Here is a 22794-nt window from a genome sequence, read left to right on the forward strand (position 1 = left end):
TGAGGGAAGAATGCAGGCACTGGCCCTTTAAGAGAGGAATGGAGCACTCAGCAGACCCCCAAAGGGGATAGCCAGGTGGGAGAGGAGGGGACACCGGATGGCGGGAGCAGGGGGCATGGGACGGAGAGGTGGGGAAGAGGTCGGAGGACTCTGCGGTTGTAGGGGAGAGACTATGGAGAGGCAGCAGATGGTGGGGGTGTAGAAAAATGGAGGAGAGACCCTGAGATGAGGAAGAGGCTAGAGCTGCAGATGGGGGAGGAAGAGGTGGCTACACTCCGTAAAACGCTTCAACACCTCGTCAGGAGGAGGACGCGATATATGGTTACACTTACACCACGGAGAGGGAAGCGCCTGCTGCGAAAGCTGGTGCTGGAGAGAATAGGAGGCGGGAGGGGTTGGGGAGAGAGGGACAGAAAGAGGGTGCTGAGCAGGACGGGGTGAATGCAGAGAGAGAAGGGGTGAGGAAAGAGCCTGGACTGAGAGCCCCAAAGTCTTCCAGAGATGGAGATAGAGTACCTATGATTGGGGGGAAAATTGGGAAATGCATTTAGCGGGAGGGGGGCGGGTTAACGGGCACACGGACAGCGGGGGGGGCGGGAACGGGCACACGGACAGCGGGAGGGGAGGGGAGCACTCACCAGGACTTCTTCCGGCGGCGGTCGGCCTGAAGGAATGACCCCCAAAAAAGTTATAAAAAAAAAAACAACGCCCACCGCCTCATGACGTGGGAAAAGGGGTGGGATGAGTAAAAATCGCGGGAACGCCCACGAATCTGCTCCGGCAATGACGGACAGATCGCTCTTCCAATGGCTAGCCTCCATTTATGGAGCTAGCCAATGGAAGAGAAGGCGGTACGAAGTGCACATACTGTGAAACATAAGTTTTCGCCTGCGCGATACTGCTTGCGCAGTAAATGCCAGGCGAAACCTAAAAAGTAGTTCCGAAAAGGGCGAGCAGTGAAAAGACGCAAATAGTTGGGCCATACTCCAGAGAAGAGACAAAGAAAAGAAAAATAAGCAAAGCCAGCACACACTGACCAAAGAGAAGCAAGCACATGATAGTGACAATGAAGCCAACCAATGGTAAGAAAGAGGCATGATCTAAGGCAACTGTAACCTAACAAGATGAGATGAACGAATTAAAAAAGCTCCTTCTTAATGGCATGAATAAATCTGAGAAAGAGGATGTTCATAATCGGATTTTTTATTTTATTTAAAAACAGTTCGAAAAATAGAAATAATTCAATTGTAAACTTTCACTGATTAGCTACATTTTTGTCTTGTGATTGGCATAATTGGGAAAGCCAAACTGAGAAATCATAATATTAGAATACTTTAAAGGCATGCCTTCATATATTTTAGCCAGTTTATTTAGGCAGTATGATCTTTGCAGCAAATGTTCGGGACGGTGCCACATGCCAATATACCCACTGCTTGCATCTTTCTCAAAATTTCTCATGTCCACTGGCTTGACAAAGACTCCGGATGCTTTGCCAGTGTGCTTTGCCACAATAAAGTTCATAGCAATATCATCACAGTTTTGTGTTTCATCTATTAGAGCATGTACTGCTGCGGGCTGCTTCAGGAAGCTCTCAAGGTACGACCGATGGAAGAAGGCTGCTCCAATCAAGACCATGGAGTACAGGTCACCATTGCCAGGTTCAAGAGCCTGCAGTTCAAAACCTCCATAACTGTATATTCCAGAGAAAGTTGGGATATGCTTTCTGGGCACAAAGCCGACAATCTGTTCAGGAAATTGCTGTAAAGCAAACAAACACACAGCTGTTAAAAAACTGCTAACATGCGTTGAGCATTATATGAAATTCCAAATCACACTAGGTGCAGGGTGATCTAATTGAAAGAACGCAATACAAAGGAATACAAGTCCACCACTCACAGTATGCAACCAAACTATGGCAGCTTTCCTACACCCTAGCCACGCAAGCTTGTACTTCTTTAAAATGTAATTTCTTTTGCAGAGGCTTCTTTTGGTATAGAAAGGAAAAGACAAACAGGGATGATCGGCTATATAACCAAGGGGTGCATGTTTTCACATCCTTCACCAAAGTTACAATCATACGAACAAAGAAGGGTGCAAACCATCCAGAAAATCGGCCACACTGTGGACAGTATGCTGTCTTTACCCCGAGCAGTGTAATCTGCCTATTTTGAGATACAACATTAGTTGACTTGCCACAGGCATGGATATCCGTCTGGAGGTCTTTTAGAATAGAAATTATCACCCATTCTGCTCAGCTCACAAATCTAAACCAGGCCTACATTGGATGTAGAATGCGGTTAGCTTCAAAGAAAGTTCCACAGCATCAACAATTTAGCAGGTATTCGGCAAATTCAAGATGGTGTCGTAATTCTCAAGTAATTAGGATAATCTTGAGGTTATTTCCAGCAAGCAGTTTTAAGGACACATTTCAACTTATCAGGCATCATTACCGTGCTTAGAGAAGAATTAATCAAGTCACTGTCACTTGCATTGCTGGGAATGTCGAAATTCATATACAATTTTAACAAATTTTATTTAGGGCGGGTGAGCAATTGTAGATGATTAGTAAAAGATGCATGCACATTGTACCTTCATTTTTAGGTCGAGCCTAGCGGCAGCGAGCGCTCTGCAAGACTGCTGTAGTAGAGTATGGGAGAGAAGCCAGCGCCGACTCTCCGCACATATTTTTCATTGGCTTGTGTCATTGTCTTTCTTAAATGCTGCCTTCGGATTCATTAATAGGCTTCTTAGTCCTTCCTTAGTACGTCTTTGTCTACTTTTTCAACCTCCCATGGCTGCTGGCCCCTTTACTTAGGTTGTTACACAGGACCTGTTATTTAGTCTGTAAGCACTATTTACTTTATTGAGTTTCTCTTACTGCAGGCCGGACATGCGCTGACTCAGCGGAAACCTCTTTTTAGGCAGCACGGCCGCCCCCGTAACATGGGCGCCCGCTTTCAATCACTTTAACCTACCATTATCTGGCGTCTGTTTCAAATCCCCCCCCAGGTAAAATTAATTTTCAAATGATTAGTGAATTTAGTCATGTGAATTCCAGGTAGCACATAATCGTGTGCAAATGGGCTGAAGCTGACAACAGCACATCCGTGTTACATATCATCTGCCCTAAAGCAATCTGACAGGGTTGTTTTCAAAAGTCTGTTTTATTAACACTAGCAAATAAACAAAGGAAGAGTGTCCGTAGAATAAGCGTTCAGAATGATTATGGCACGTGAGATTGAGGTCAGTTGTAAGTGGTCGTATGGAAAGACCAAATTCAAGAAAAAATACAGGATTTTTTCAGGAAACCCTCACTCACCCTAGTGGTGACATGCTTCATCATCGGGTCCACCGGGAGAGATCGAATACCTCCCCGGTGTGCTGCGAAGCCAGGAGACTGCGGAGCAGGTTTTCGTGAGGGTAGGGAGTGAAAAAGTAGTGAATTTAAAAATGTCCAGGGTTGTACCAAAAAATCATTTATTGGTTGGTCAACCTGACATATTAAAAACTTTCTTGTGTGGGGAAAAACTAGCTAAATAAAGTATACTGGTGTTTCCCTTTTAAAGAGAGGTCAACATGTTTCTGCCCGTGTTATGTGCGACTTTACAGGGCTTGCTTCAGGACCAGTTTGCGAGTGTCACCTTGACAGGTCTGGGCACGCTAAGGCCCACCCTGGCAAAGGCAGTGAAAGTTAAAAATAGCACTAGGTGTAAAAAGGTGCATGAAAAATAAAATCATACAAACGTGTAAGTTTGGGGTTTTACCTCTATTACGAGGAACCTAGAAGTTTGTAAACAAATGAACCACGCCCCATAGAACTCAGGAGGGGGGTGGGAGCGAAAATGGCACACCGCCCGCAACGCTCTGCACCCTCTCGGTACCTTGCTGCTCCCTCACTGGATCTCGTGGATCATCCACGAGATCCAGTGAGGGAGCAGCTAGGTACCGAGAGGGTGCAGAGCGTTGCGGGCGGTGTGCCATTTTCGCTCCCACCCCCCTCCTGAGTTCTATGGGGCGTGGTTCATTTGTTTACAAACTTCTAGGTTCCTCGTAATAGAGGTAAAACCCCAAACTTACAAGTTTGTATGATTTTATTTTTCATGCACCTTTTTACACATAGTGCTATTTTTAACTTTCACTGCCTTTGCCAGGGTGGGCCTTAGCGTGCCCAGACCTGTCAAGGTGACACTCGCAAACTGGTCCTGAAGAAAGCCCTGTAAAGTCGCACATAACACGGGCAGAAACATGTTGACCTCTCTTTAAAAGGGAAACACCAGTATACTTTATTTGGCTAGTTTTTCCCCACACAAGAAAGTTTTTAATATGTCAGGTTGACCAACCAATAAATGATTTTTTGGTACAACCCTGGACATTTTTAAATTCACTACTTTTTCACTCCCTACCCTCACGAAAACCTGCTCCGCAGTCTCCTGGCGTCGCAGCACACCGGGGAGGTATTCGATCTCTCCCGGTGGACCCGATGATGAAGCATGTCACCACTAGGGTGAGTGAGGGTTTCCTGAAAAAATCCTGTATTTTTTCTTGAATTTGGCCTTTCCATACAACCACTTACAACTGACCTCAATCTCACGTGCCATAATCATTCTGAACGCTTATTCTACGGACACTCTTCCTTTGTTTATTTGCTATTTGACTGGGGACCAAGAGTGCCCGAATCCCTCTCTCTCTTTTTGTTGACTGTTATTAACACTAGCACCAATACCACCACCACCACCAATACCACCACCACGATACCACCACCACCAATACAATACAAATACCACCACCATCAATACCACCACCACCACCAATATCAGCCCACCAATACCACCACTATGACCACCAATACCAGTACCACCACCAATACAACCACCACCAATATCACCACCATCACCAATACCACCACCAATGCCACCACCATCACCAATTCAAGTTTTTCTCACTACTATTCACATTGCACGAAAGACCAGCTCCAAGGTAATCAGGTGTTGTAGCACACCCGAGTGGCATTCGGCTACTCGGGTAAGGACCCTATGATGAAGCATGTCACCAACTAGGTTGGTGAGTGAGGGTTCTTTTTAAATAAATTTACATTTCTTTCTTTTCCTCCTTTCATGCAATGCACTACACTGTGCATGAGGTGGAATAGCTCCCTTTCTTGTTGACTTTAGTGTTTTTTATTAGGCCAATAATAGCAATGACATTACGCAATGCCACACCGCACACTCAAGTCACGGAGAGGGCAGGAAATAGCCCCCCACTCCCACTCTTCCTCCTGAGTCGCAACAGAGTAATCACAGAGCGAAAGGTGTTGGAGTTCTTTATTAGTGTTTAAAGTTCGGATCATATCTAACTCTCACTTCACACTTTGTTTCTGTGTAATTTACAACACTTAGACATCTTCTTCACTGCACTATTTGTCACTACTTTGAAAACGTCACAGACCTGTCTCTTCCTCTGCAATTTACAATCTAACAAGCGGTCGAGAAAGCCCTTTATTGCAATGCAATAGGTATCGCATTTGCGAGAGTTTAAGCTGTTTGTATTGTATATAACAATGCCTTTTTTTTTTATATATGTTTTTATTAATGAAGAAAACAAGAGAAACAATACACACATCGGCTATCACAATACGGAACACATTACACCAGTAAGTAGGCGAACAAATCAATGAAGAAGGATACACTCACGGGGCACGAAGCATCAAGATGTGCAAATATACGAAGGAGACAATACAATCAACCACCCCGGAAGCCACCACCTCCAAAGCCCGTCCGCCCACAAAACAGGATGAGTAAATAAAGTAGACAGCCAGACATGCAAAAGGAGTGGATCAGGATAGACAAACCACCTCTTGTGTAAAGGGAAAGAGAGAGAAAAAGAAAAAAAAAAAGGCCATAGAACTAAACAAAGATAAAACAAACAAAGCCCCCCCGACACCCCCACCCTATACCTCTGCAATGGCTATGGCCTAACCCCACTAGCAGCGTGCCTGTCGCCCCATAACTAAGTCCTAAAAGTAGGAAAGAGAAAGTGGAGGAGGAGATGTCATACAGGCCCCCAGGCCACTCCACCCCCCGCCAGCAGCAAACCACCCCGGAATGTAAGCAAAACAGTGTAAAGAAGCAATTATTATCAAAACCACCGGGGACGGTAAAGACACCACTCGACCCCCGCGACGTCACAGGATACAAGTCCCGTAGCAATGAAACCTATACATCCAGTCCAACAATCAAACTCATCCCTGGCCCTTCGGATCCATCTTGTAAGCTCTCTCCGCTCGAACCGCCATCTTAAAAGGAGAGTCAAAATGTTCGAAAAAGTCAAAACCAGTACCACAGAGTAGAGTCAAAAGTTCTAGAACCACAACTCCACAGCTCAAGCAGCGACACCTTTCCACCAACCGTAAGTCACAAGGTTGTAGATGAGACAACTGGGAAGAGAAGAACGATAAATCGATCCGAGAGGCGTTAAGGACATCATACAGGAGCGAAAGAGTAGTTACAACCTCCATGGGTGGTTTCGCAAACGATGAAGACGAGAGTGTGATAGTCCCAAGCTCGCATGTTGTTGTTCGAGGGCTGACAAAGGACACCAGATCCGGGTTCCACACGGGGCCCTCCGTTTCAATAAAGACCAGTTGCGGGAGTAACACATCATGTGTCGAATCTGGCAAGGAGTCGGAGTCCGGCTCAAATGCAAATTGGTGTGGCCAGTGTACAGATTCCTAGGCTTGGTATCTTATTAATGGATTGAATCCAATCATAGAATGTGAAGGATAGAAGGATCGGCGAGAAATCTGCAGCTAGATAGAGTCTTTACCAAAAGGTAAGTAACTGTTTCTTCTGATATTAGACTTCTGCCAATAGATAACAATGCAGTACATTTTTGGAGGAGGATCTGTGAATAGACTCAAACCAGAAAGTCTTGTAAGACCAAGCGGGCAAAATATCCCTCTTGACATACCTAACTGTCCCGGCGATAGTGCTTTGTGAACGTATGGAGGAACGCCCATGTAGCAGCTAGGCAAATGTCTAGGAGAGGGCATTTTTGCCGATGGATGCCTGGCTGCTGAGAAGAGACCAATCACCTCCGGGGGAAGGTCGAAAGTAGTCAGCTGTCGCCGCTCAATCCCCATGCATGAAGGCGGCGATTGCAAGTCCCGGGGCAGAACCCTTCCCTGCTACTGTGACAGCAGAACCTCCAGAGATACTGCCTGATCAGGGGGCAGATGTTCAAACCCAGGAGTTCTGAATATCACACTCTCAGGGCCCAACACAGAGCCACCAGTATAACTTGGCTCAGTCAGTCCTGATTTCTGTTTTTTGAGAACTCGGGGCAGGATTGTTAAGGGGATACAGGTCTGTGGAACGCTTCCCCGAGCAAGAGACACCTTAGAAACGCCAATGCCAGATGTGTTGACGTTATGCTTTCTCAGTCGTGGTGAACAAATCAAGCCAAGGTTCTCCCCATTCTCGGAAGAAACCTTACACCACCTCCGGTTGTTAGTGCTACTCACGATCTGCTAGGTGCCGACATTTTAGTTTATTCCCTCTGCCGTACAAAGAGTCCGCCCGGTGCTTCAACACCAGGAAAGTTCCTTGGTGGCTGAGGCATTTCCAGAGGCGCAGGTCCTGACAAAGCACCAAAAAGATTGATTGAAAAGATATATATAGTTTAGAGGCACGGGCATTCAGGAATTGACACAGACGAAAACAAAGAATAACATACGAACAGAATGGTGCACTATGAAACCTAAAAAAACGGAAATCCACTTGAACAAATAGAGACATTATTTCTCTATACACAGCAGCATGGATGATGACACGGAATCTCGCAGAAGACTCAGGGCACAGATGATGTTTGTGCAAGCAGCAGGACAACAAACCAGCAAGGAGCCACACGCAATGCCCACGACGGTACATAACAAGTACCAGAAGTTGGAAAAATTGATCCGCAAGGAGGTTTCCAAGTGGTGGGAAGCCATCACTTTGGAAAAATACCAGGAAGAAAAAAGAGTCCCAAGGGGACTGAGAATTCTGATTGCTCCCTCATATGAGGAACCAGACATGGAGTTGGCAGAGGAGTGGGCGGAAAATCTCATGGATTGCTCAAATAGAATGCTATCAATTTTGATAAAACATGCGTGGAAGGACAGACTGGTTTTGCTCAAGGCAATATCTGATTTGAAAGACGAGATAGGCAAGGATGAAACAACTGAAGATTTCTGTAAAAAAATGGAGGAGATCAATAAGAGGATAAGCAAACATGAGGACGAAATTGTGGCCAAAAAGGAACGCAAGTTCCTGCGAGATAAAATAGACTACCAATCAGGGAGAGTCTTCACCTTCAGCCGTAAATACGATAACATGACCAGGAAGGGAGTACAGGCCACTCTTGATAAAGTACATGCAGGCGCGGAATCAGAGGAAGAAGTTGCTGAAAGTGATGTCTCTGAGGACGGCCAAACACCAGTGACAAACAATCCTGGAAAATCGATACATTTTTGGCAGGAATTCAAACTAATGAATCAAACGGCACAACAACAGAACTGGCAAATAGACAGAGGCTGTGGAAAGGGCAAAGGATTCAGAGGAAGAGGCAGAGGTAGAGGAAATCTTGGAGAAGAAACCACCAAACCCAGTCACAAACAAGGCGGGGCGGATGGAGCAAAAGGAAACACAACCCCAATGGGAGTGGAAACACGGGGTCAGAAAAGAAGAGGAAAATTATTATCAAGAACGTGGTAAATTTATCTTCACGTACTCTTTCTAAAAGTGAACATGATGTGTTACAATTTGGCTTGTCGTTCTGCCCCACCTCTAACTTTGTTTATTCGCAGGAACGCATAGACCTTTTTAAATTCACCCGTAAACTTCGTTTACACAAATGGAATAAACTTAAGGTGAAAAATACTGACAGAAATATTGAACAGAGTACATCAAATATCAGACTTGAGAACATAAGCATCAATGAAGTAGAATCATTGATAGCCCTTAACAGTTTGGAGCATGGCACTCCGGAGGGCGGATCAGGGAATGCGACATCTTTGGGTTATATCACCAATCTGAACTGTCCTAACCCTTTTAAGCCCAAATCAACATTTAATGCCTCCCTACCTACATGTAGCATTGATACATTTGAGTCTTTGGTCATTACTGACTTTAAGGATTTGGCCAAACAGAGTTATTGGCCGAATGACAACTTGCTAAAATCTGAAAGACTTGCTATTAAATCTTTGGAGGATGATCACTCCATTGTTATAAGACCGTCGGACAAAGGGGGCAATGTTGTCTTAATGAATGTACATGACTATTTAGAGGAGGGTAGGCGCCAATTGAATTGCATAGAATGTTATGAAGTGTCCTCGTTACCTGCTATCGAGAGAACTAATGAAATCTACTTTGAGCTCCTCAAGGAATGGAGGAGTAAGGGAATCATTGAGTGGAACGAATATGCTTATCTACTCAATAGAAATCCGAAGGTAGCGGCATTATACCTCTTGCCAAAACTGCACAAAAATGCCACCTCCCCACTAGGACGACCCATTGTGTCCTCTATGGGTTCTCTACTCGAGAACACATCGAAGTATATCGACTTCTTTTTACGTCCTTTTGTGGAAGGAGCCCCCTCCTATCTTAAAGATAGCAGGGATTTCATCAACAAAATACAGAAGTTTGTTTGGCTGGAAAGTTATCTGCTGATTACTCTTGACGTATGTTGTCTATATACGTCAATAAGACACAATGATGAAATCGATGCATGTAGCAGGTTCCTTAAGACCAGATCCGTTTCCTATCTAGAACACACAGAAATGATTATCCAGATGATGACTTTTTGCCTAGAAAAAAACTTTTTTGTTTTCAACGAGACCTACTATCGCCAAAAACAGGGGACGGCGATGGGAACTTGTTTTGCTCCCAGCTTTGCTAATTTGTTCATGGCTAGCTGGGAGCAACAAGTAGCGAGGACCCATCACCTATACCGCAGCCATGTGAAAATATGGTTGCGATATATAGATGATTTATTCATTGTGTGGGATGGTCCTAGAGAACAAGCTGAATCATTTATACGAGATCTGAATGATAATACTCTCAATCTGAGACTAGAAGGAAACATCAGTAGCTCTAAAGCTACTTTTCTAGATTTATCCGTCGAGGTGGTCAACAAAACCTTGACGACAAAACTTTTCCGCAAAGAGACAGCCGGGAATACTCTGCTTCATGCAGATAGCGGACATCCTAAAACACTGATCCGCAGTATTCCATACGGCGAGTTCCTCCGAGTTCGGAGGAACTGTAGTCAGGATCAAGACTTTGCTAAAGAAAGTAAATGCATGAAGGAAAGATTTGAAGAGAGAGGTTATCATCCTAGAATCATCGAAGAGGCATTTCAGAAGGCTAATAAGATCAGCCATGAATCTCTATTGAACCCTAAAAGAAAAGATAAAGGGCAGGATAAGGAAATCATCAGGTATATATCAACCTACCACTCCAAATCATGGAAAGTCCAAAAAAGTCTTATCAGACACTGGAAAGTGCTCAAAACAGAATCAGCTTTGTCTGACGTTTTGGGTGACAATCCCAATATGACATATCGGAAGGCAGACTCATTGAGAACCAAAGTGAGTCATAATGAAATTAGCACAATAAGATCTAAGACCAGTAACATCCAAGGTTTCTTTACATGTATGAAATGTAAAGAGTGCAAGTATAGCTCTAACGTGAAAAAGGTATTTTTCCCAGTAGAGGAGAAAGACAAGAACATCGGGAAACATCTAACATGTCTCTCTGAATATTGTGTATATATTCTGGTATGCCCTGGTCCCAAAAAATACGTTGGGAGCACAATGTTCCCAGCCTAAATACGAGTCCTTCAACATATGAGGGCTATCCAGAATAAAGATCAAACCTCCCCTGTGGCTCGTCATTTTGAGGAGTATCACAAAAGCAATCGTGATCTTCTAAAATTCTTTGTCATTGACAAACTTCCACCAATGCCAAGGGGAGGGGATAAAATCCGCAAACTGAGACAGTTGGAAAATAGATATATTATCAATCTAGATACCTTGATCCCTGGAGGCCTCAATTCTGAAGAGGAAATGATATGGCATCTGGGAGACACGTAGACTTTGCCTGAGCATGCAGGATTTTTCAGTATTTGTCTGTTTATATCTCTTTCTGCATCATGTCTTCTGTATATAATGTAAATAGACTTACTTGAGCCTTCTGCGAGAACTTGTTTTTAAACATTATCAATTGATTTATTGTTTTTCACATGTTTAATTCATGTGGGGAAAGAATAGGGCACTGTTAGAAAGTCAATTTAAGTCACATTATAGGTGTTAAGCATAGACATTAGTATTGACAGGCATATTTGCTTTGTCTTTTCCCCTTTTCTGCAGATAGCTGTGGAGGAGTTTGATTGCTGAGAGACATTCTTAAAGTTTGATTAATTTGGACATTGGCCATGACACCTTCCCACTGGGGCAGCAGGATGTTCTCAGACTCACTTCTTCTGGTCTGCTCACATGTTTCTCTTTTTTCTCTAAATTTCTAATTGGAGTTTATGATTTGCCTTGTTACCTAATCCACTGGGAATTAAGCGATTTACACATATACATTGGCACTTGCGCTATAAAAATTTGTTGTAGATGCTAGGCATTTCAAGAGATTAGCTAATCTTGCATGGTATTTTGTAATTTTTATTTTTGAACAATATGAGCAACTGGATAAATTGATGTGTATATAACGTTAATTTTTGAACTTATATAGATAGCGTCTCCCATGAATTTCAGGTTCTGCAGCTAACCGGGGGCAAATACTACAGCAATTGAAATATTTATTTTCTTGAGCAAGTTAACACAGTACGGTTGACATTTTCTTTACATGTGTTTCAATAACGTTTTACTATGCCTAAACACCACTATAAGATGGCCACCGCAATTTGACTTTTGTCCTTTGTTAATGTCTTCACTGAAGTAATCACGTGTGCATTAGTGTTTTTCTTTGAAACTTTATTTATATGTGTTTTGAACATCACTCAACTACCCGTGATCAAGGCGACTGGTTCGCTGAAACGCGTTGGGCTGTTTCATGTTTCTGTGTGTGGAACCGATGTAAAATAAATATTATCTTTGCAAGTACACCCGACTGCTAGAGTGATTGACGTGCCACCTGAATGGAGTGCATCGGCACAGTTGTTACTGTGCTTTGTGAACCACTATATATATATATATATATATATATATATATATATATATATATATATATATATATATATATATCAAAGCTCAAAACCATTTCTTTCATCCAGGAAATGTGAAGCGCACTCCAGGGGTAAAGCGGCAAGGTTTTATTTTTCAGCCCACAAACAACTCGTGCAACAGCCCAAAGTTTATGTATATAATGCCGGCATTATATACATAAACTTTGGGCAATAGTAGCCTTATGACGTTTTTTTCGATATATACGTATTCTGAATGTATATTGTGTGATTTAACCCACTTTGAAATGGCCGCTGCATTCTCTGAAAAGTATTGTCCGTTTTCCATTTCATTGGCCAACCTTAAATGTTGCTGCCAGATGGTGGTAAATGTAAACACTGACGAAGGACTTGGCGTCCGAAACGCGTCTGTTGCACGAGTTGTTTGTGGGCTGAAAAATAAAACCTTGCCGCTTTACCCCTGGAGTGCGCTTCACATTTCCTGGATGAAAGAAATGGTTTTGAGCTTTGATATTCACCGCGAGCATTGGCGCGGAGCTTGCACCCGCTATTGAGTGCCTTGCGATTGCCGGTGCATCTTGGAGTGTGTGTGTGTATATATATATATATATATATATATATATATATATATATATATATATATATATATATATATATTCACAGAAAAAACCATAGGTTATAGACCATATATAGTTAGGAATTAGCATTTACAAAACCTTGAAAATTCACTGAAAAAACCATAGGTTATAGACCATATATAGTTAGGAATTAGCATTTAGAAAACCTTATTTTACTCACACAAAACCATTGAAATTCCATATATAGTTAGTTGCACTAACTATATATCGCGCACCCGCAATCCACTGCTGATGATGTCACATATTACATCATTCATGACATGGTCAGTGACATCACTGATGACATCACTGATGACATCTCAAATGACATCACTGATGACATCACTGATGACATCTCAAATGACATCACTGATGACATCATGACACACCAATACCAGTTACTACATACGCACTCACTGATTCCTACGTCTACACACACATTCACTCATTCACCCATACAATCACTCATACATACAGTCACTCATTATTACAACACTATCATATGCACTCATACACCTATGCAGACAGTCACACACTGCCACTCATCCATGGAGTTACTCACACACCAAGTCAGTCCTGTAAAGAATCAATCACACTTCCATTTCTTCATCTATACAGTTAAACACAGAACACCATACTTCAGTGACATCACTGATGACATCTGAAATGACATCACTGATGACATCTCAAATGACATCACTGATGACATCTCAAATGACATCACTGATGACATCATGACACACCAATACCAGTTACTACATACGCACTCACTGATTCGTACGTCTACACACACATTCACTCATTCACCCATACAATTACTCATACATACAGTCACTTATTATTAGAACACTATCATATGCACTCATACACCTAGTCAGTCCTGTGAAGAATCAATCACACTTCGATTTCCTCATCTATAGTTAAACACAGAACACCATACTTTTCACACATATACTAACACATACTTACTCTCTTATACAATCGCTGATACAAGTACACATTGATATGCACAGAGTCACACACCTCCCAGCCAGCCACACACACACTCAGTCTTCCATACATCCACTCATTCTTCAATATGTAAAACGTATTTAAACTTTACAAAAACACACAGACACTAGATGATGTCATCAGTGATGTCATTTGAGATGTCATCAGTGATGTCATCAGTGATGTCACTGACCATGTCATGAATGATGTAATATGTGACATCATCAGCAGTGGATTGCGGGTGCGCGATATATAGTTAGTGCAAGTAACTATATATGGAATTTCAATGGTTTTGTGTGAGTAAAATAAGGTTTTCTAAATGCTAATTCCTAACTATATATGGTCTATAACCTATGGTTTTTTCAGTGAATTTTCAAGGTTTTGTAAATGCTAATTCCTAACTATATATGGTCTATAACCTATGGTTTTTTCTGTGAATTTCATTGGTTTTTTAACAGCTAATATCTGTAGCTGTAAAATGTATTCTTCTTTAAATCCAAAAATATATTTTATATGTTTATGAATAATTTTTTTTTAAAATATTTTTTTTTCTTCGTTCCCGCTTCGCGAATCGGGAAGCTTCCCGTTAGCTGACCTTGATGCCGCGAAATAGACCGCGAGCCGGTAAACGTTTCTTTACCGCAAGTGCCGCGTTAGAAAACAACATCGTGACGCCTCCCGTCCGCATGACGTTTCACGTTGTCGCGTGATACGTCATATGACGTGCTACGTTAGCGAACTGGTACGCGAAGCGAGTCGCAAAGCGCAGGTTTCTGGAAGCAAACCGGGAGGCCCTGCAAAGCGCTTAACGTAAACACAGCAAGTCATGTGACTTGGTAATAACACTTTTCATTGGTTCATTTCACTTTTGGTTTCCTAATGATGTAAGACTAGGTCATATAATCTAAAATGAACACTTTTGATTGGTTGAGAACTCTTGTTTTTCCCCAAATGATGAAAATCCCTCCTTCTTTCCTCACTCTGACTTTCATCATTGTGAGAGAAAGACCCTTTGTGATCACTGAGCAATGGCTTCTTTAGTAGCTTCAGCTGGTGCTTCCCCACCACCTCCACCACATCCAAGGAAGAGTGGACCACCTGCTCAAGTTATAATTCAACAAGAAGAGGAAGAAGAGGAACAGGACGACGAGCACGAAGAGAGGCAGTTTTTGCCTGAGCAGCCCAGGACGTCTCACCGGAAAGAAAACTTCATTTGGCAATTTTTTTAAATTCCCAAAGGTCAGAAAAAAGTAAATGCAAGATACGTAACTTGCCTTATATGTCAAGATAGACTGTCCAGAGGAACCGAGAAAAAATACAGTTTCGGAAACTACACAATGCATCGCCATATGACTAGGTGGCATCCTAACAACTACAGTGCTGCACAGTTTCGGAACGACCTAGATAATCTCCCTATTATGGCCAGAAGATCTGTTGTACCGGAAGTAACGGGACCAGAGGGCAGGGAGATGGTGCCAAATATACAAATGAAATTTGGTGAAGTAAAACACATCTGCGTATTTTGCGATGGATTCATTTCCTACGGAGAAAGAAGCATCACTCTGATCAACAGAGCTATTGACTATCATATGCAAGTTTGTACGAAACGCCCAAAATAATAAATACTTCTTTTTTTGTTTTGTTGCTCCTGTTGAGCCCTTTACAATGAATCGTTTTCATTGCCCCCTCCAAGAAAAACCCAAAAAAATATAAAACTGTTCAGAAAAATTCAAAAAAAGTAAAAAAATGTTCCGAAAAATAATAAAAAAAATATAAAACAACAAAAACAATTAAAAAAAAAAGTTCTTTTCAGAACTACCTCCCCGTTATTAAAAAATTGGTACAATATTTGGAACTGTGCCAACCTCTATTTCTCTTAGTTCGCTTCCCAGTTCGCTCGCATGTACGCGAACCGGAAGCGAACCAAAAACAGTAAGTATAAGGGAAGGAAACAGACACTTATGTTAAAAGAAAGACAGCTATAGGGGAGTAAACTAGCGATACTATTACCCGTAATCCACTGCTGATGATGTCACATATTACATCATTCATGACATGCTCAGTGACATCATCAGCAGAGGATTGCGGGTTTTTTGGCAACGTGCCTTATCCACGGTTTAATAACGCTGCCTTTTGCTTTATATAAGTTTTCAAATTGTATGAAATATATACCAATAGGTCGTTATGAACCTTTAGGTAGTGCTTTTCTTCATGAGGTCTGGTCGCTTCCATACACATACAGATGTTTCAAAGATGATCAAGAAGTTTATCTGAATGGAGAGGAATGCACTGAGACGCCAGATCATTCACTAATGTGTAGGCACATACAGTTACACGGTTCATGCAACAAACACCGACCAAATATGGCTTGCGTGTTGCAAGGCACGCCAGTTCCTGCTATCATCCCCACGTTCAAGTTGTTGGAAAATGGTAGTTATTTGATGCTCAATAATGAAGATTGTTCTGAGTTAATTAAAAGTATTCCTTTTATCGTAACAGTAAGTGAACGGGTTATTTGCTGCAGAAATGTTCTATTTCCTCCCACACATGAACATAGGGAGTTTTCAATCTGGCCACAAATACCAACCTTGGGACAGATTTCAACGGCATGGCAAGAATAAGAGCTCTTTTGTCTCAGAGAGAGGTGGCCTTGAGTTCGGCCCGTGAAACTTTCGTGCTTCACATAGCGAACACCCGTACAGAGGTGCAGACCCTTTTCAATTCAGATTTGCCTTTCAATTTCAGCAAGATGGTTCCGACTATCTTTAACGCATCCTCCACAAAGGCCCTGGCGCACTTTTTTAAAGTTGTTACCAGTGGTCTCGTGACTTCATTTGAGAAAATCTTTGGAGTCATCCCTGCTTCCTTTCATTCTATTTTCTCCACTCTGGTTCGTGGATTGGCATTTTTACTTGCATTACCAGCGGACGCTCTTGTGCTTTTTTACATTTTTAAATATGGATGTCCCTCCTATGCAACCTCCCACCCTGCAGCTGCTGACACTGTTCCGCAATCGCATGCTAGAATATTATGGCACAATGCCGTTGGCGATATTAAGCACGGCATATGGATTATCTTTTCGATTCTCCTACTTCACCTGTGTCCAGCCTGTATTTCACTGCCTGACCTGTGATTTCGATTGGGCCATTGATTTGTGTCTCTGCGGACCGGTTTCTCCTGACGTCGACTTTAATCAGCTGATGACTCCTATCATTACTCACGAGTTGGTTTGTCCTGGCGAAAGGATTATGGCTGTGGCATTGATGCATGGACTACTTGGTCCCTGGAATTTACTGGCGGCAGCACAGTCTTTCTTGGAACAGAGCTTTCTTGAAAACCCACCGAGCTGTCCTCTGATGGTGATAGAGGATCCGGTGCTGGGAGAGCACGTATGTTCTTTTCCGCTTTTAAATTGGATGGCTGAACTGTTTTCGGATGAAGACGGTGACTTCCTATTGGAGGCTGTTGCAGCTTATTTTGCATACACAGTTATGTCATAGACCTTTTTCATGTTTGATATGCTGAGTACTAGCATTTCATTGACAATTCATTGACTTATTTGTCAAGTTTTTATTATTTACCTTGCCTATTGGCTTAAGACTCGATAAAGTACTTGGCTGTTTTATTTTTCTTTAGCATTAAATTTTCCTAGTTTTTAATGCTTTACCTTGCGGACCGTCCACATATAAACTTGCAATCTGCTCTCATGAGATGGCACTTCTATTATCTTATTCAGTTCGTTTCCGGATCATGGGGAGGTGTCATCTAGGTCCTGGATATCTTTACACCGTGTTAAGTTAGCATGGGCTCATTACCGGTTTAAACGCCATTTTTCCTTTTTTGCAACTTCTGCACACGACACTTAGTTGTTGCTTTAGCTTTCCACCTAGTAGTTCATCGTGGTTTACATGAGAATAATATGTTATTGCTCTACTATCTGCTTTGCTTGTTAAACTATATCTGTACAGCGAGTGCTAAAGTTTCAAGAACAACACGATACAGAATTGTTATGAGGTCTGATCTCCACGACTTCATACTCATAACATAAGTGCAACTTCTGCCAATTCTGGGCATGAGGCGGGTTTTATATTGCTTTGCCGAACACACATACACAACAGTTGATGCGGTTCACATGAAGAGAGAGCTGGTGTATGCTGATGTGATTCCTTCAAATCTAAGACACTAAAGTATGGGCACGCCCTAAACCAACACAAAGAGACCTTCTTAGCAAATAATATAATATGTGTATTAGGGAGGGTGAGATATAAGCAGCCGCGGGCCGTGGAGGGAGTTACGGTGAGGCAGGGAGGCGGGGAGGGGGAGAAGCAGGGTGGAGCCCTCTCTACCTTGCCCCTCCCCCTCCCCGCCTCCCTGCCCCACCGTAACTCCCTCCACGGCCCGCGGCTGCTTATAAGTGTTGCTAACTCTTATTCATTTACAGCATGTTAACATACTGTCACCATTCGCTTTTTATGTACTAGTAACTATGCTGGTAATTTTGCTACTGATAATATGTGTACTTGTATTCTCCACCCTGCTTCTCCCCCTCCCCGCCTCCCTGCCTCACCGTAACTCCCTCCACGGCCCGGGCCTGCTTATAAGTGTTGCTAACTCTTATTCATTTACAGCATGTTAACATACTATCACCATTCGCTTTTTATGTACTAGTAACTATGCTGGTAATTTTGCTACTGATAATATGTGTACTTGTATTATCTAAGATACTACGCCTGAGAAGACGGCATTAGTAAATAAACATTTCAAATACACATGTGTTCTTCTTAACTCCATGTTCTGGTTTCTAAGAAATATATAACGACCGACTGTTCATGAGTTCCACGTATCCTGAGGTACTATAAGTTCATATTCTGGATTGTCTAAACATTGAGAGTTTGTTATATCCAATGTGACACTGTACCTAGCTTACTAAGGAGTTTTTGATTACTAACGTGAGTTTTGGGACACCCTAATTCGCCGAGGTTCCAATCCTCTGTCCACAGTTCTGTGTGAGAACAGAAACCCTGCGACAGGGGCACCCCCGACCCTTGCTGGAGCTTCATCACACTTGCGATACAACTCCAGCAATGCGCCACCTTTACGGCACAGATACATCACGCATCTGTGCTGTTTTTGCCCCATGATGCGCCGCATTGTAAATGCAGCACACCATAGGTGACGGAACAGCGGCACAGAATGACTAACACATCCCTGGTGATGCGCCAGTCATCATAAATGTATCCCTATGCTTCTTATCTTGTTAGAGATGAACCGCCATATGTATCATCAAAGTTTTTTGCATTTCCTAAATAGCGAACTTTAAGGAATAAATAGCGATTCTTTACCATTCCTAGTTTGCAATTAGCTATTTGCTAATTACAAATTACCCATTCATTTCCTTCATTTCCATAGGGCATTTGGACTCACTTTTAGCTCGAACGGCTGAATGGATTTCCACGAAACTTGGCAAAATTGTAGGGACTGGTAGCCCGATGTGCCTTTGCTATGTCTCAAGATATATGCTCCAGTGGTTTTTACGAAAATTAACTTTGAAAAATATATATTGGGCTACATTGGCCTATATATATGTTGGAGCCCAAATGTAGCCCAATGTAGCCCAATGAAGCCCAATGTAGCCCAATGTAGCCCAAAGATGGCCGCCAGACACACAAAAAAACAAATGTAGCCCAAATATCAGCCAGATGTAGCCCAACTATAGCCCAGTGACAGAATGACCAATCAGCTTCGCAAACCTCCGTTACGCGAAGCGGAGCGCTGTTACAGATATATATCTTTTTTTGAACGTTAATTTCTCAAAATCCACTGGAGCACATATATTGAGACCTAGCAAAGGCACATCGGGCTACCAGTCCCTAATATTTTGCCAAGTTTCGTGCAAATCCATTCAGCCGTTCGATTATTATTATTATTATTTTTTTTTGCCCCGCGGGGCCCTTTTAAAACCTCCACATCAAACCTAGGGGGTCAGCGAGGATCTACTATGCCCCCTTATAGTTATTTCCCCCTTTGTTTTGACCTCCTCTTGTCTCTCGATCCTACCGAGAGACAAGATGGCGGCCGCTACGGACTTTTTGGAATGTTGACAGACGCCGGAGAACCAATCAGCTTCGCTTCACAAAGCTCCGTTGCGCGAAAAGTACGCGTCCTGGGACGCTGCCAGGTCCGCTGTTACAGATATATATCTTTTTTTAAACGTTAATTTCTCAAAATCCACTGGAGCACATATATTGAGACCTACAAAAGGCACATCGGGCTACCAGTCCCTACAATTTTGCCAAGTTTCGTGCAAATCCATTCAGCCGTTCGGGCTAAAAGTGAGGCCAACCGCCCTATGGAAAACTCAATGTTAAAAACACGTTTTGGGCCCCCCCTTTTTTCTCGGCCCCCCCTTGACGAACCCCCCCCAAATTTTCAAGGGCTGCTCAGAAACAAAATGTGCCATTTTCCTGAAAATTTCAGCCAATTCCGTCCACAAACGCCAAAGTTATTAGACATAGAATTTTCAAAAATCCCATAGAGAAAAAATCCTAACTATATATACCTACTGGCGGTCTATATTATATATATATATATATATATATATATATATATATATATATATATAAAAACCAAAGATGACCCAAAGCAACGAGAGCGCACACACCTTAAGAGGAAAACCTTCCGGTTTATTTTCACAAAGCTTTCATAATTAGATGTCCCAACGCGTTTCGAGGCTTCTGCCTCTTAATCATGGGTAATTAGCAAATGCAGCAGATTGACTTAAATGAGGCATGCTGCAAGGGAAAGTTTCAGAGTTTTCCTCCTAAGCTGTGTGCGCTCTTGTTGCTTTGGGGCATCTTTGGTTTTGATTCATTCACACGGCAGCCCTGCCGTGGAGAGCTGCACCATCCCGTCAACTGTGGGAGGCTGGAGTCGGAACTGTGCCAGATTAATCAGCACTTCAGAGGAGATTAATGTGAATTGGCGTCAGCTTCAATGCCCACTAGAGGGCAACAATGTATTAAAATAAGCTTTGATCAGCGGAGCCCATTGAATGTTTTAAATTGTAAGTGACTGTTTACGAACTACAAGTCCCAGCAAGATATTGGCACACTAGTGCACTGCGCAAAGCCCACTGGGGGTATTTAAATGAGGCATGCTGCGAGGGAAAGTTTCAGAGTCCATCTGCTGTATTTGCTAATCACCCATGATTAAGAGGCAGGAGCCTCGAAACGCGTTGGAACATCTAATTTTGAAAGCGGATGCCTGTTCTTTGTGAAAATAAACCGGAAGGTTTTCCTCTTAAGCTGTGTGCGCTATTGTTGCTTTGGGGCATCTTTAGTTTTGATATAGGTTAGACCTGGGATCATTGGCGTGAGTCTCCCTTCTATTTTTGAAGGATTGCCTCCTCTGTTTTGATATGTTTTTGCTGGTTATATGCTTTGGGCAATGTACCACTGCTATTCAGTGCCACAGTGCAAGTGCTCCCTATGTTAAATTAATGTACTAATTGGTGATTCCATGATTGGGTTATTTGATTTACCTGTAAGGCCCTAGTACAGTGCACCATGTGTGCCCAGGGCTTGTAAATCAAATGCTGCTGGTCGGCTTGCAGCACTGTTTGTGCCACCCACAGAAGCAGCTTGTAAAGTGTGTCTCAGGTCTGCCATTGCAAGGCCTGTGTGCAGTCTAGTACTGCCATGTCGACTTGGCAAGTGCACCCACTTGCCAGTCCCTAAACCTTCCCTTTGCTTCATATCAGACACCCCTATGGTAGGCCCAAGGGCAGGGTGCATTGTAAGTAAAAGGTAGGATATGCCCTGGTGTGTGTAGCATGTCCTAATAGTGAACTACAGCCATTTTCGTTTTTCACTATTGCAAGGCTACCTGTTCTCCATAGGCTAGAATGGGCAGTTAGATTATTACATTCTTATAATCCTAACTGACTCAGGGAACATGGTAGAAATTCGAATTTAGTATGCCTGAACTCAGAATAATAAAATACATCTTTTAGAATAGTTGGTTTTAATATTCTGTGTTTGAAAATACCACTTTTAGAAAGTAGGTATTTTCTGGCCCAACTATCCAGGCCTGCCTCTGCTAGGTTGTGTATTCCTTGTCTGGGTTTGTGAGTGACAGGGCTGGGGATTCAAGGAGACAAGCTGGGGCAGCCCAGTAGTGAATAGAGAGATCTGCATCTAGATGGGAGGGAGGAGTTGCACCTGGAACCTGAATAGGGCTGGGCCTTCCCTCTACCATGCTGGCTCCACCTCCTGTGGCTTGTCTGATGTCTCTACCCTACACTGTGAAAGGAGAGAAGGAATCTTGTCAACAAAGTGCTCCAGAGCTGTGCCTTCCCTCCCCTGTGCTGGCTCCACCTCCTGTGGGGCGGCTGATGTCTCTGCCCTACACAGTGAAAGGAAGGAGAGAGTCATGTAAACAAAGTGCTCAGGAACTGGTTTGGACTAGGTAGAGGCCTCTCTGCCTTCAGAGAATAAAGGATTTTGGGGTATAAATATTGATCACAAGAAATTAGATCACTTCTGGAACAAGAAACCTTTTGCCAAGGAGAAGACCCAAGGAAGCTGCAGGAGTTTGACTGCCCCTCTGCCAGTGTGCTGTTTGCTGGGTTGGCCTTCGGTGGTTGCTGCATTAACAAGGAAAGGATAAGGAACTTTTTAAGGACTTTCATCATCTACAGAATATTCTCCAAGGGCTTGAACTGTGCTTGCCTCCTGCTCTAGTCTCAGGGACAAAAGACTTCATATCCAGCTCAATTCTGAATTTCCTTGATGGGAATTCTCAACTCCAGACATTTGCGTGTCGCTGGGAGCTGGAAGTGTGACGCATCAAGAAGAAGCGTGTTGCCGCTGCAGCAGAAATCATCGCATCGCCGGAGAAGTGAGCCTTCGCTGCATCTCCCTGGAAACGTGTGTTCATCAAAGGGGCCTGCTGTTGCATCACT

At 42.9% G+C, this 22794-nt stretch overlaps 1 protein-coding gene across 1 annotated transcript in view; it reads right to left on the minus strand.

Annotated features, from left to right (window-relative positions):
- Positions 1-1187: 1187 nt before the first annotated feature.
- Positions 1188-22794, minus strand: part of EXTL2 (exostosin like glycosyltransferase 2) — a 151225-nt gene continuing 129618 nt past the window's right edge. Inside the window, exon 5 of the mRNA XM_078659256.1 lies at positions 1188-1758. Coding sequence (XP_078515382.1) covers positions 1267-1758 — 492 coding nt within the window. The 3' untranslated portion in view covers positions 1188-1266. The remainder of the gene's footprint in view (positions 1759-22794) is intronic.

This window comes from Lissotriton helveticus, chromosome 1_1, assembly GCF_964261635.1.
Source record: "Lissotriton helveticus chromosome 1_1, aLisHel1.1, whole genome shotgun sequence".
NCBI classification, from domain to species: Eukaryota; Metazoa; Chordata; class Amphibia; order Caudata; family Salamandridae; genus Lissotriton; species Lissotriton helveticus.